Consider the following 14704-nt stretch of genomic DNA (forward strand, 5'->3'; position numbering starts at 1 on the left):
GCATCAGAAGTGGCAGGGAGAGAGTTAAAAGGGCAACTTGAGTATACTCGGGAGTAGCAGGGTTGTGAGCGTGTGGCCTCCAAAGTTATCTTGGGAGTGGCAGTGAAAGGGGTAAACAGCAGCACACTCTTGCGCTGTGCATTGCACACTGTCATCTTCATCTATTTAATACTCATGTCGAGCTAATACACACATTCTTGCACACTGTGCATTGCACATCGTCGTCGTCTTCAACTAATAATACTATCGAACTAATGTCGTCGCAAGACCTACCAATGGCCCAGCAAAGCAAAACAATTAGCCTACAAAGCATGAGACACGTACAGAGCTATGCTCAAATTTCGTATTAGGGAGAATCGTAATCATCCTTAGAATTTTCTTGCTGCATATAGCATATGCCTCTTAGTTTGGAAGCTAGCTTGTGACAGGTACTCGAACAGAGTGTTTCACTTGGACCTTTGCGGATTTGGCGTTTGCGGACTCAGCTCTCTGAGGCATGCCTTCATTTCATTTTTTCAGTGCGCAACCTGTGTAGAGGTCGAACGCTCACAATGACACACTAATGCTTTTGCCTTCACAGCACATAAGCAGTCTTAAGTGCCCTGTAAATTTGTTTTTGTTTTTTTTAATACTGGGCGCAGTAAACATAGTTTGCATGCAAATGCCCCCTCCCCCAACTTGCTCTTCTCCCACACGTTTCTCCGCAGCATCCCAGCACAAAGCGCTCGTTTATAGCGTGATGTCGCTACCAGCATTATTGCTGCAAAAGCTTGCGGTATTGGTTTGCTGTGGCCACAGATGATGGAAATTTCCAATTAATTTTGACCAAATCAGGCAGGTACTCCACCCAAACATAGTAAAAAACAAAAATGACCTCTAGACGCGAAATTCGAGCTCGAACAAGTGAGTGGTTAGGCCAAGAGAATTTTTTTTCGATTTTCTCTGAGTGATGCAACAGTCGTTGGAGTTCCTTGAGCAGTCATTTCATAGGCACGTACGGCTTTACAAAGAGAAAGATTCCTCATTTCTGGAATGCCCATGAGGAACTTATTATTCAGGGGCTTATACTCGCACCCAGTGTCAAAGCATGCCAGACACATGCATAAATGGCTTTCCATGGCAGTGTGTGCAGAATGTGAGAAGCTTGTCTGCCATAATTTGGGAATTATGAGGGCCAATGCTTGCACTGATAGCTGCACAGCAACCCATGCACTGTCTCTGAACCTTCCATGCAGGTTTATCACGCTTCTCAAGTGCGTGGATGCAATTTGACTGCTTAAGCAGTATGAGTGCCATTAAGCGAAAATGCCAGCATGTCTCTACGTGGCTGCCGAGTGAAACCTCCGCTTCTTGCAGCGAGCCAGGCGCAAGAGATGAGAGGGAAAATCTGCTGAGGTGGAGAGGGGGGTGCACCAATGTCGCCAAGTGGGCAGCGAGTGCGGAGAGACAGAAAGTTGCGTTAAAAGCGAGTGCACGTGAGCAGATCATGTCAGCGAGCATGCGTCATCGGCTGATCCGTGGCGTGCCAAGTAAGCCAAAATGCGTAAGGGGAGTATTCACATGACGTCACGGGTGCCATTTTGTTGTCCAGTGCGTAGCTTCAGCAGTGCAAGCAAGAGCAGGAGGAGATAATCCCTTTAGTCATGTACGTGGCCTTTCGCAGTGCTCCACAGACAAAAGAATGGTGGCTGCTGTGACGTCAGCAAATACTCTCTATAATGCAACAAATCTAAAAGCATAAAAAATTTTTAGTGAGCCATAAAAGCCAGCCAAAGTAAAGCAAAAAAGCAAAACTGGCACGACTTTCAGGCAATGGGGTACGACAAAAAGGCAAAGCATCAAATAGAAAAGCACCATCCTAAAAACGCATTCTGCTCACAGTTAATTGCATCAGACTATCAGAGAATCTGTCAATTCTTTTTCTGTCTCGGACTCGTGGTGGCAAAAAGAGACCTGCTGGAATCGAGTGCTATCAACCAGAGAAGGGGAACAAGACAGACCCTGGCTGGGTGGTGTCAGCTGCGAAGCGTAGCGTGGGGCAGGCGTGTGCCTGGAGCAGGGGCTGGAGCACGCGGGCCACGGCCCCCGGCTTGGGCTCCTCGAGGGCGTCCACCTCACGCAGCATGGCTGCCGTGAACGCATCTGGCTGCAGGTCATGCTCCTCGAGGAACCCCTGCAGGGCTTCAAGCTGCTCGAGGAAGGCCTCGCAGAGTCCCAGCGCAGAAGCGTTGCTACCCCGGATGACCACCACCAGCTGCAGGGCAAGTGCCCGCAGGCGCAGCTGCCGCAGATAACCCTCCTCGGCCGGACGCAAGCCTAGGAACTGCCGCTGCAGCACAAACGTCTGCTGCAGCAACTGCTCCAGCAGGGATCGCAGGGCACAGCCTTGCAGTGGGGACGCGGCTGATAGGTTGAGCCAGCTCTTGTTGGACAGGATCTGTAGGGAGGAGCACGACAAGTTCGTTCCAAGGGGGCCTGCGCAGCCTCCGGCGGGCACAAGGATGGCTCAAGCAGCAGCAGCAGCTTCCTCTGATGTCAGCTGGTTTCCACACTTGCACCCCAAAGAAACAATTAACTGCTATGCAACCATTTTTCTAAAGAAAAAGCAAAACCCATTCCAAGGAAAACCAAGAAGCTGCACAGCGTCGTACCTTTGCGAACAGCAGCTGGCACCGGATGTACAGACTGGCACAGCTGGCTGCAGCCGTCAGCTGAGGCTCAATCTCAGCCAACCGCTCCAGGTCCCTGCGCCAAGAGACTCTTCAGAATCTATGCCCACTATGTAGAATGTGGGCTAACCACTACATAACCAGGGGTGTCCCCGTAAACTCAACAACCACAGCTGATGCACTATGTGTGCTTTTTGTGTCCAAACACTGCCCTTCTGGACTGGCTTCTTTGTTGTGTCACACCCCACGGCGAAGACACTGTGCCAGTCAAGCCACAACAGCAGTTGCAAATGTCTCAGTGGCTGACACAGCGGAAAAGCACACTTGCCGAACAGAGGTCTCCAGCCAGCCCTGCCTGGCCGTGGGGTGGCGCAGCTCGGCAGCCGAAACACGCTCCAGGGCCTGGTGCAGGAAGCTGTGCGACTGCACCAGCGAGCATGAGGCCGCCCCTTCCGACGGACCGCTCTGCTGGTTGGGCAGCTGCAAATGTGGGGGCACCAGGCTGGGCAGGGAGTCCTTGAGGTAGGAGTAGTGCCGCAGCGTGTGTTCCTCAAACAGGGGCACCATGGTGGGGCAGCCCGCTGCCGCATTGAACACCAGGATCAGGGTGCTCATGTCTGAAATTACCGCCAGTCAAGGCTTATGTTTGCAACGCAGTAGCAACAATCACCATGCCGGTGCCACAACCAAGGATACAGGCCGGGTCCTCTACGTCGGGCTCTGGTAGGTCAAAGTATGCATGGATGCCCAAGAGCTCAGGAACCAGTGGAAGCGTCAGGTACGGATGTCGCATACCTAACAATCGCAGACACCTGCAGCCAGATAAAAGGGACCACCAACCAACATTTTTCACCTTCAAAATGCCTCACTGAAGCAGTAGTGCAGGTCTACATTTCAGACACAAGGAGACGCGCAACAGCAGAAAATGGTGTGTCTCTGCCATCTTTCACCTTTGTTGTCACTCGCTCACCGGTGCTGGCAAGCTTCAGGGTGAGAAGTCACGGAGATGTGGCGGTGCTGGTGTCAGCAGTGACTTTTGTTGTGTATCCAAAAGGCGGGACTCTCCCCATTCAGTGTGCCACACTTGCGTGTTTTTGAACATAATTTGTAACATGCCTACAAGTTGTGATGTGGCTGGTTCCATCGCAAGGCACAAGAAAGGCATTGGCATAAGTTTCCACAAGTTTCTTGCGGTCAGACTGGGACGAGAGTGATGGGCAGCGGCTATAGAGCGGAAAAAGTGGACCCCTCTGGCGACGGATTGGCTTCATGGCTAGCATTACATTTCTAATCAGTTCATTTGTGGCTGCTCTTCGATCATGCAGTGAACAGTGCAAGAATCAGCACCTGCTACTCGTTCACGTTCAGTCATGCTCTAAACATGAGGAGTTATAGACGTGATATTTTGTGTGCATGTAATCCCAAGTTGAACACAGGGGAGATTCATTTTCAGATCCCAGTCACCTGTAGTATGTGCCGAGCATCTCTTCGCACAGAAATATAAAACAAAACAGTGGCTGCCAGTTGCCTTCAGCATTCACAGTAGCAGCTAAACGCAACGTTGCGAAAGCAGCACCGCACCCGAGAAGTAGTGTGATAGGTATTTTTCTCTATTTTCACTTTTGCGAGCTTCAACAAGCGTCTCTTTTCAATAATATCCTAAAAATCTATTACAAATAGCTAGGACCTCGGCAAAGTCAAGCAGTGCTATTTCCCTAGATTATCTGAATTTTCTCACTGCACTCAGAACCTGAAAAACACAGCAAATGTACCACACCAAAAGCCACTCTAACCAAGCAGAAGATGCGCACTGGAATACAAATTTTAAAATAAGAGCCAGAATGTGTTGAAATATTTAGCTGAGCAGAGCTGAATGTAATTTTCACTTGAAGCTCGAGGAAACCGTCTATGTAGGTGCATGAGTGGGTGACCCAAAATCAGGAGTACATATTGCAGAACTCGATACGTTACCATCGCAGCAATACCTCGACTCCTGCCATAAATGTCTGTTTCATCAGGCAGATTAAGCAAGTTAAGCTCGCTACGCACTCGGCAAAGGAAGAACAGAGAGATACCATTTGCATTATTCAATGTAACTGTATGACTTAAGTGTTCAGTAATTTTCCATGTTCTCCGAAGTGAAGTGGCTCAGAGAAAACAGGAAGCACACCACAGAGTTCGTCATGAAAGTGCAGGCAAAGATGCTTCGCATCGTCTATGGCGTCGTCCTCCTTCACGCAATGGCAGTCGGGTATGCTGTATCGGTCCAATGGTTGATTAGTTTCGATCTGTATCTCGTGCATTCTTGGCTTCACTTAATCAACTAGTCGCCCACCGTAGCTTCCCTCTTGCTGCCAACGAATGTAAGTAGAATTTACACGAATGGAAGACAACACATTTTGTTAAATTTGAAAATCTGAACTGGGGGTGGGCCGACTTACAATCGAAACCAAAGCATGGCACCATAAATAAAGCAGAGACAAATGAAATATCCGGGATGCTACAGTGTGGTTGCAATTTTATCTTTGCTCTATGTTTCTACTCAGTAGTAGTTGGCTATTGTGTGCTCTTGTTCGGAAAAATTTTTCTTTCTTTTTTCTTTTTACTTTTAACTGCACACTCGGCGCTCATGGGAGCGCAGATAGTTGACAGAAGGGCCACTGTTCCAATCGCGGTGGCAGCGCCACTCGGAACGGCAGTGCTTCCAGGGAGTGTTGGTAGCTGATGGAAGAGCCGATGCCGCTCACATTTTACCAGTTTTTAATGTAGTGTTTCGTCAATCGTCATTTGTGCTCCAGGGCCGGTAAGCATTTGGCACTCATTCATGGCTACATTCAAGATGGCTGTCATTCTTTACGCCGAAGAAATGAAACACTGCACGCTAAGCCACAAGTTCGACGTTTTGGAACGTGTGATGCAGGTGTGGTGGCTGCAGCGATGTTAATTTTTCAGCAGATGCACGTGATGTCATGGCGCGGTTGTTTGCCAGGAGGGGGGAGGGGGATTTTGCTGTATGACAGCGTTAGAATGACGTGCTGTGGGACCGCAGCAGTGATGATTACAGTAGTACTAATGAGCACGAGTAGTCCAGCGATTAATACATTTTCATTTTGGAATGCGCCCACAGGCATGCCCTTTTTTTTTTTAACACGCGATACGAGGGGGGGAGGGGGGTCGACTTACATTCGAGTAGACTTACAATTGTGCAAATATGGTAAGAGCAGTGGAAGAAGATGATGCAGCACTCCACTTTGTAATTCCGTCTAGCAAAAAGGTTGAAAAGGCTCCGGAACTACTCTCCGATAATAAACAAAAATGTTTAAAACGACAAGCGGCACACATGCCTTGAAAAATTCACACAAGCGGTTGGTTTTGAAGGCAGCATCGTTTGGCCCAGTGCAGGCCGACAACCTGCCCTGCTGCCAGCTGCAGCGCTGCCTTTGTTAACAAACATGACGTTTGTCTATAGACCATTTACAAAGACCAGTTCGCTTCGCTTGTTCACAACACGCAGCGCCACTAGAACTGCCACCACCTCTGGCCTCCCAAGCTGCAAACCGCTGATCCACAGCATGCTTCACGTTTAAAGTGTCTTTTGCACAGTTTAAACAGAAAACTCAATGGATGTGTCTAGGAGTCTCGTCTTGTATTGTCCGCTCTCGGCATGTGGTGCGGGATCCGCGGATGAAATAACTATGAAGAAAGTAGTACCTGGCCAGGCATGCAGCAGAGACTTGTGGTCATGGCATCGAAAAAAAAGAAAAGAAAGCATCTCGCTGGGTGCACTGCACGGCGTAAAATAAAAAATAATAACAAATGTTTTGCTCAACACGTGAAAGGGGCTTGTGCTCTTATTGCATCTTCAAAAGGCCTGTTTCATTACTGTGTTAAAACTCTAGCAAATGTTATCTGGCCTTGCAGACATCAACAAGTTCAAATGAAGCTCTACAATGCTGCTGGAAGCGCGATCAAAAACTAAGAGCAAACTTCGTCAAAGTACCTAAGTGTACATCCGCAAGGCTCAACAAAGCAGAGCAAAGACAAGACCCCGACCTACCAAAGAAACAGAGACGAATTTTCTGCTCCAGAAGCAGAAGCTTCTAAGCGAAGACGACAAGCAACACATAATGCTGCTTAAGCGCGCAGTTTAGCATCAGCTGAACAAACTTGTTTGCCTTTGCACATACCACTTGTGACAGACTTAGGTTCATGAAAGACCTCAGCCATAAAAGACTGGCTATTTTATCATCAATGGTAATTAAGGGAAGGCATGGGCCTTGGACCTTCTTTTTTTATTTACAGACCAAATTTGATGAAACTGTACAGACTTATTCAGTTTTTTCCGCTGATTTCAAATATGCAGTTCGTTTATTTCTAGGCCAATTAGTTCCTGAGATATGAATATATATCATGCCATTGTCTGCTCAAACAATAGAAAAAAAATGGGCCATCAGAAATTTAATTTTAATATGTGGGTAGATACTACAATGTGTGAGGAATGGAACGCTAGAATCAGTTTTCAGATTAAGCTAATGATACAGATTTAGCAGCCTAATGAACTTGGTGCTTGAAACATGGTCATTGAAGTGAGAAAACAAACAAAAAAATAAAAAAATTGGAAAATAAAAATTAAAAATCTGTTCCCAGCGTTGCATGCCTTATGCTTCCAGCTGCACAATGCAAAAGGAATTGTAGCTCTAGCTGCTCTAAGTGCTGAGATACACCTTGAGCAAACTTCCAACTTGACACAAAACACAGTTTTGAGAAAATGGCAAAAAACAAGCAGAACAATATTTAATGAGGAAAAGCTAAAAATATTTACATTCAAAAAGGGCTAATAGGCACCAGGCATATAATCTGATTGGCTTTTGCCACCATCATGGCGCTTTCTTAGGGCCCGTTGCATGTTCGCGTTCTCAGCACGCTTGCGTGCTGATGCCTTCCTTCTGCGCAGGTCCTTCTCCAGCATGCGCTTTTTACTTTCGTTGCTTGGATTCAAGTCCAGCTCGCTGAGGATCGCTCTTGATGCTGTCACATTTCCAGCATTGAATTTGAGAACGGCTTCAGCTACAGCAGCCTCCACCGCGAACAGTGAGGCATGGGAGTGCTTTGGAGCAAGTGCCCATACCATAGAATGTAGGCTTTCATTATTGTTCTGCGTTTTGCCACGCAGGCATCGCTCCAGCAGCTTCTTGTCCGAGAGGCGCTGATATATGGGAAGCAGGGCCTCACAAACATGGGGCTGGCTCACCCCTGGCCTTTGCCGCATTTTGCTTGCACCAAGAGCTCGGCCCCGTTGGGCAAAATGTAGGGTTGCTTTTTGCATCATTGGATGTGATGTGATGAAACGTGGCCATCACCGCCCTTTGCATGGAATCTACATCTTTGTGGGTCTTCAGAGCCCACCCATAATAGGAGCTCATTTTGTTTATCAGATCTCCCGTTAGGTTGCCCCTTCCACTGAGGCTTTTGGAGCCACCACAGCCTTTGTTCTTCGCTACTGCATTCCGCAAAGCAGTACCCATGCGTTTCTCCACAGGGTTGACGCAGTCCTCTTTGTTTATGGGTATATACCCATACACCTTCTCTTCTTCCAACGCAAGGTAGGTCCTGCTGTCACCGTCGCAAAGTACAGTAGTGTACCGCAGGTTGTGGCACTCGAGGGACCTCTTGAACAGGATCAGGGCAGCCTCCACTTCCATCTCTCCTGCCTTTTTCGTCGTGTTCTTTTGGCACACATGGCTGGCTGTCCACGATTCATATGAGGGGTCATCCTCATTTGGGCCCGACTCGCATCCGGCGCAGAAATTGCTTAGCACGACATAGTCAAGCACGAAGCCACTGCACTTCCACGTGCCATTATTCTTTGGAATGATCTTCCCAACTGTATCGCATCTATCGGCAACCACCAATCATTTCAAGACCAACTGCACAAACATTTTCTTTAACGACATTGTGTCTTGTTTCAGGTTGTTCTGTGTCCTTGGTCCCCTTTTCTTCTCGTTGGTATTTTACAAAGTTTTGGTTTCTTGTGCAATTTCAGCCATCTGTATGTTTTTTATGACTACTGCTTTTTCCTTTTGATGCCTATTGGGCACTTGCGATGCATTCTTGCTACTAATTTAATTTTTGTTGCTCGCGGTGATGTATGTCTTTTAGTTACGTTTTGCCCTGTATATTTATAATTGTGTTTAATTTTTGCCTTGTATCACGCGTTGTTTTTAATTTATTCTTCCTATTTGCTTAATCTATTGTTTTGCCCCCCTTACTAAATGCCCTTCTGGGCCCTGTAAGGTATTTTGAATAAATAAATAAATAAACAGTTCAATTACCGCCCCGACGCCAATGTGGGAAGTGTGCCCGTGTGTCATCCACGACCCGTCGTATGAAACGGCGATGTTGCCAGGATTACTCACATTCAGTTATGCGTAAAGTCTGCGAATGGACTGCGCGCGCTTACTGGTCAGTTTTCGTGCCGCGCGACTAACAGCAGGCATCAGCTTGACTTTCAGATGCGACTGCCACGTTTTTGTGTCCAGACCCCGACGGCTGATATTCATTGCCGAAAAAATATCATTTAATGCCGTTTGGCGATTGCCAGTGGCCAGCATCGCACACGTGGCGAGGACATTCATGGTGAAAGGATTCACTTTTTGTGTACCTTTGACGCGCGGCGAACTCCATGTCGACGACGTGTCGCCGCAATCTTCGCACACAATGTCCAGCTTGACCGCAAGGCCATATTCACGTTCATCTCTGAATATTTTCAAAACTCCAAAGCAGGATCTGCACTTCGTGAACTCGAGCAGAGCGTTCACTGAATCCAAACACACAATCGTGAACGAAGTTCCATTGTGAAGTTGAACCGCGGCGTCGTCGCTGTCAGCAAGAAGTTCCTTCTTCCAATCTGTTGCTGCCGTTGCTGAAAGGTTCTCTACCAAGTCCGCTGCATTTTTTTCGCGTTCTTCTGCTTCAGAAGGCTGTAAAAATATCGTGTCGTGGCGTACGTGGCCGCTGTTGGTACCGCTTTCGGGTGTTGGGTCCGTTAGGCCTAGAGCGGCAGTGCCGGCGGCCCCATCGCTAGGCGCATGAAGCTCTTCTCCTTGGGCACACTGCAGTGAGGCGGTGCGCGGTTTGAAGTTATCGCTCAACGAACGCTTCACCTTCTTCCCGAACTGGTGCCTGGCACGAAATTTTACCGACCTGCGATTCATTGCGTACTGCACCACCGGAGTCAACGCACAACAAAATGGCACTTGGTCTGCCGCGGCAACAACGGCCGGCACGTCTTGCAGACGACAGAGACAAATTCAGCCAATCCGCTAGCGCACACGTGTCACGTGCCCTGAGTAACGAATTAGGTTGCGCACAGGACCTTTATTTTGGCGCTTTTTTTTCGGCAACCAATGGGCGGACGGAGACATCGGTGGCGGGAAATTGAAGAGGAAAGGTCGCTCTCTCAAACGAGACCAAGGTGGCTCCGATAGCATGCATAGAGTAGGAGCTGCGCGCCGCGCAAAAGTGCCGTTTTGATGTCAATTTCGGATCAGATTCAGTCGAAATCGACGGTATAAATTGGTACTGCGCGAAAACTACTGATCCTAGATGCATGAAACTTCGCAGACTGGTGAAGAATAGGCAACAGGTTTCGAAAATAGCATTTTCAAAAAATCGATTTTTTGGCGATTTTTTTACCTCTAAGACCCGTGTCCCCCCTTAAGATAGCATGCATATCACATCCTTCATCATGCAAAACTTACAGCTACCACTGAAATCAGCAGCATGAAGTGATAGCCACCTGTTATTTTCTTTACCTCTGCTTGTGTACAGATGCCAACTATATTCTTAAAGCAGTGCACAGTCAAGTACAATGCAATGTTTCTGTGGCTAGATCGGCAAAAAATTTGATGGGGCTGCCTATGTATGGAGACCTTCATAGCTAACACTGCCGTTTTTCTAGGGGTGTCTCTCTCTCTGTGAAGGTTTTGAAGTCAAAACTTTTCTTGACGGGATTCTGCTTAATGACTGCAACAATGCAGAGAGAGACACCCGAGAATTCACTCAATTCGCAGGGGAAGCAAAACAACCAGTAGCGTGAGTGTGGATTAAAAACTAGCAAGACTACTGTGCAATGTGGTACAATCTTCGGCACAAAGGTATTCATACAAGCCTGGATACAGGCTTCCCATCCACTCTAGTGGATGGGTATCCAGGTTACCCTTGCAGCTCAAAGCACTAACAGCGCCATGTGGTGCATGCAGTAGCCCCCTAAACAAGGCGCGAGCTTGAGAAGAAGACTGGGTTGCGATGCCCGGCTGTTGGCGGCTTCCAGATGATCAGGTCCCATGTTGGCCCACCGAGAGAATAGCATTACCAAAATAAGTATGCAGCAGCCATAGTGTACCTCCATAGGGAACGCTTGTCCTGCGGGTAGCGCTTCAGGTTGTCCAGAAGGGCATCAACGCATGCCTTGAGGCCCGCCTTGGTTGACAGGCAACACCCACCAAGCACCTCATGGAGGGCCTCTCGGATGTCCATTGACGAGTCCTGCACAGGAGCTGTTTCAAGCCTCTGTTCTGTGGGCAAAACTTTTGTCACGCAGACACTGATTCTTACATCTAAATGCCGCACTGAAACACTGCTGACATAGTCAGACCTTGCTATAACAGAGTAATGAATTTACTTAACCCATTGGCTTCCAATGCCATTGGATGAATGGCCACGGAAGGCAGGGCCACATTACCAAAGCCACTGACACGACAACCCATGGTTTTAACAGCTTTTATAGCCGTCCCAAGATGACATTCTTGGACAGATTGATGAATATATTTTTGTTTTTATTTCCTGATATTTGAGTTGGCTGTTTTTTAGCGCACAAGCTTAAAGCCATCATGTAGAGCAAACGCAGTCCTTGTAAAGTAGCATTAATCACTATTTTCTTCGACAGTAATGGTGATGCTGAGTGCAGCAATCAAAGCAACATTTTATCATACCGTGCTGATGAGGGAAGATGATAATGAAAGGTGAGGGTGAGCAGTGATATGGGACCACCAACAACCCACCCTCACGATGCAACACATCCAAAATAACAGTATAGCATCTACAAAACTTGTGGATACTGCTTTCACAGAGTATATAAACACACTTTTATAAGTATTCTTCAACGACAATTTTTCTAAAAACCCATTTTTAGAGCAAAACTGGCATTCACAGAGTGCCTACACTTGAAATGTAAATTGAAATCAGTACAGGAGGCGCAGCAGCACTCGAAAAAACAAAAAAAAAAAACAAACAAAAGAGTGGTGATTCCCCTTAGAAGTCTAAGTAAAAACATGAGTATTTCATACCTCGCTTTTACAAAGTAAAATTTCCCTACAAAGTAACACAACCGTAATGAACCCAAAACAAACCCTGTTGGTCATTTGGCACCGAATATATTTATTTGTAACAGTGCGCAGCCCTAGGTCTACATGCCCCAAATTCATTCAAAGCAATTAACTGTAATTAACATGACTAATTCCCTATGTCAAGAACAACATGTGAAATATTCCTCCTACCAAACTAGTCACTGGTGTCTGGTTCCAGTGCAGTTTCAGCATGATTTTAGATGTCGTGATGCCAGCGCTCTCACCTTTGCTTCAACTGGAGTGAGCAGCCCACCGAACAACGTCACACAGTGCGATACACACAGCCCGCTGAACCTCGGCAGAGTTCCCCCGTTCTCTAGCCTCTTCCCTGCACATGGCCTGCTCGAAGTGAGCATGGTGCGCTTCTCAAGTGCCACAAAGTTCCTATTTTTGTGGTGCAGTTTAAGAGCGTATTTGGTGTGCTAAATTCGTGTTCACTTGCAATGGCCACTTGGTAGGCAACAAAACAAAACATGAAAAACACTCATTCAGTCAGTGCAGAGCACACATGGTGCCTGGTTTCCACCTTCCACTTGTTTGCAGAGAGCCTTTTTTCATGAACTGGGCAATGGCGAGGCATAACAAAACACATTGTGGCCAGGAATCAACACCAGCTGCATATGGTTGTTGAACTCGTTTCATGTCTTCGTTTTTCATATTTTTGTTCCTTTTTTGCTGCTAGCACCAAGAAAAGCAAAAAGGATTTCCAAGCATTTTCACAGCTCTGCTGTGGACTTGCCATCAAAAAAAAAAAAAGTGAAACTGGGCACAGTTATAAAGCTAACTTAGCTAACAAATGTGGTACGCTTTCATTTTTATTTACTTTTCTTAAAAGATGTGTGTATTAGAAGGGAAGTTGCAACTGCTCTTTGCTACCATGCTGCTCTCATAGAAGCTCATATACTAGTGTGTTTTACAACAGCAATCACTGATTAACGTCAGTGTATAACACAATCACAACTGATATGGCACAAGGATGCACTGAAAAAGCATATCACCTCAAATGAGATCAACACATCCCGACTGGCAAGGAGTTGTGGCTTACCTCGAGCACTGCCAGGACCGTTTCGAGCTGGTCCTCCCGCAGGACGATCTGGTTGCTGATGCGGCCCAGGCACTGGATGGCCTTGAGGCGCACCTCCTCAATCTCATCGTTGAACATGTCGACGATAAAGTCCAGAGACTGGGCCGCAAAGGATGGAAACTGCAGCGCCAGGCGACACAGGGAGTCCAGAGACGCCAGCCGCACTTCTGCATGTGGCAAATGGAGGAGGGCTCCACAGTCAGAGCGATGAGGTAGCATAGTCCATGCATATTTTTATTCCATGGGCTTAATTTGTGGCTATGTTGTCTGCGACTGAAACTATTTAATCACGGAAATGCAAAAACTACCGGAACGTTCTTTAGTGCACCTTTACAACCTTTTCCATAATGATTTTCAGTGCACCACTAAGTGATAGACGTTAAACCTGACAAGAAGCTTAAAACCAGGCCTGAGGAAAAACAAAGAACATCAGAACAAAAACAAACAGAAAACGGTCAAATGCAACAAACAACTAAGTGAAAGACAGCATACCTGAGCGAAAGTAGGGTTAACATATCAAAATTTAAAAATAATATTAATAACAAAAAGGGTGTAAAAACCATCAGGAAAAATAGCAAAAGCTGAGTCAAGATTTAAGAACAAAGCAACTCAAAGACACACAACAGTAAAAACACTACAGACATTCACCCAAGTACCAGTAAAGTTCATTATAAAGAAATGAAATAGAAGCAGTGCTAATGCATTTGTCCCATGCGTTCGCTCGGATGCTATTCTGCCAGTAAGAACATATCTGGCCACCTTACAACACTTCATGGCAACCTTCAGTCAGCTTCTTTGCTAACTTTAGTGTGTTTATTTGAATGTAATAAATAAGCTAACTGAAATAAATAACCAAAGGCAGAAGGACAAAGTCGTTCCCTTATGTTGTAATCAAATAGGTGTGTTATAATAAAATATTATGTGGAGACAAAAGCACACTATGCTATATTTACTTGCATGTTGGTTGATGCATCATGCACGTCGATCCTCAACTTCTTGGGGAAATGGCAAAAGAAACAAAAACACACTTAGAATGCCACACTAGTTGGCCAGTGGAAGCTCTGAGCCAAAGATATCAATTAAGGCAGCCGGGACAGTGCACCAGAACAACAGTAGAGCAGTCAGAAACTCATCACTGGAGATGGCGCACTTGCATACCAAGCACAACTCTGATGCATCGTCCCAAGGAAACACAATAGAAAGCCTCAGACGAAGAGGACTTTGTTCTGCTCTATTAAAGTTTGGCAGACACCCTCAATGTCTGCAATGCCACTATGCAGTAGCATGCTAATGGCAGTAATTTGCTTTGGGTGCACAGAAAGCTTGGCAATGCTACTACAAGCGAAAAGGAAGTCTCGCTGCTCTTCTTGGTATCTGACGCACATTTAAGCAGAATAAAATTTGCATGCTGCAGCACTGTTTTATGCGTAAGATTAAGACTCGTTTAAAAGCTGCTGAGAACAATGACTGATCGCAAGGTTGAGCAAATGGGAGTTGTTTCATTTTTATGACGAGGCCTATAAAGTGCTCGGTCGACGCGGTGA

The 14704-nt window shown here is 46.6% G+C and overlaps 1 protein-coding gene across 1 annotated transcript in view; it reads right to left on the bottom strand.

Moving 5' to 3' along the window:
• Positions 1 to 14704, bottom strand: part of IntS4 (integrator complex subunit 4) — a 31207-nt gene that overhangs the window by 5073 nt on the left and 11430 nt on the right. The window contains exons 8-13 of the mRNA XM_077660158.1: positions 13122 to 13327; positions 11074 to 11216; positions 3366 to 3481; positions 2998 to 3286; positions 2652 to 2745; positions 2001 to 2437 (exon numbers count right to left, since the gene is read on the bottom strand). Coding sequence (XP_077516284.1) covers positions 2001 to 2437; positions 2652 to 2745; positions 2998 to 3286; positions 3366 to 3481; positions 11074 to 11216; positions 13122 to 13327 — 1285 coding nt within the window. The remainder of the gene's footprint in view (positions 1 to 2000; positions 2438 to 2651; positions 2746 to 2997; positions 3287 to 3365; positions 3482 to 11073; positions 11217 to 13121; positions 13328 to 14704) is intronic.

Source organism: Amblyomma americanum, chromosome 3 (assembly GCF_052857255.1).
Source record: "Amblyomma americanum isolate KBUSLIRL-KWMA chromosome 3, ASM5285725v1, whole genome shotgun sequence".
Taxonomy (NCBI): domain Eukaryota; kingdom Metazoa; phylum Arthropoda; class Arachnida; order Ixodida; family Ixodidae; genus Amblyomma; species Amblyomma americanum.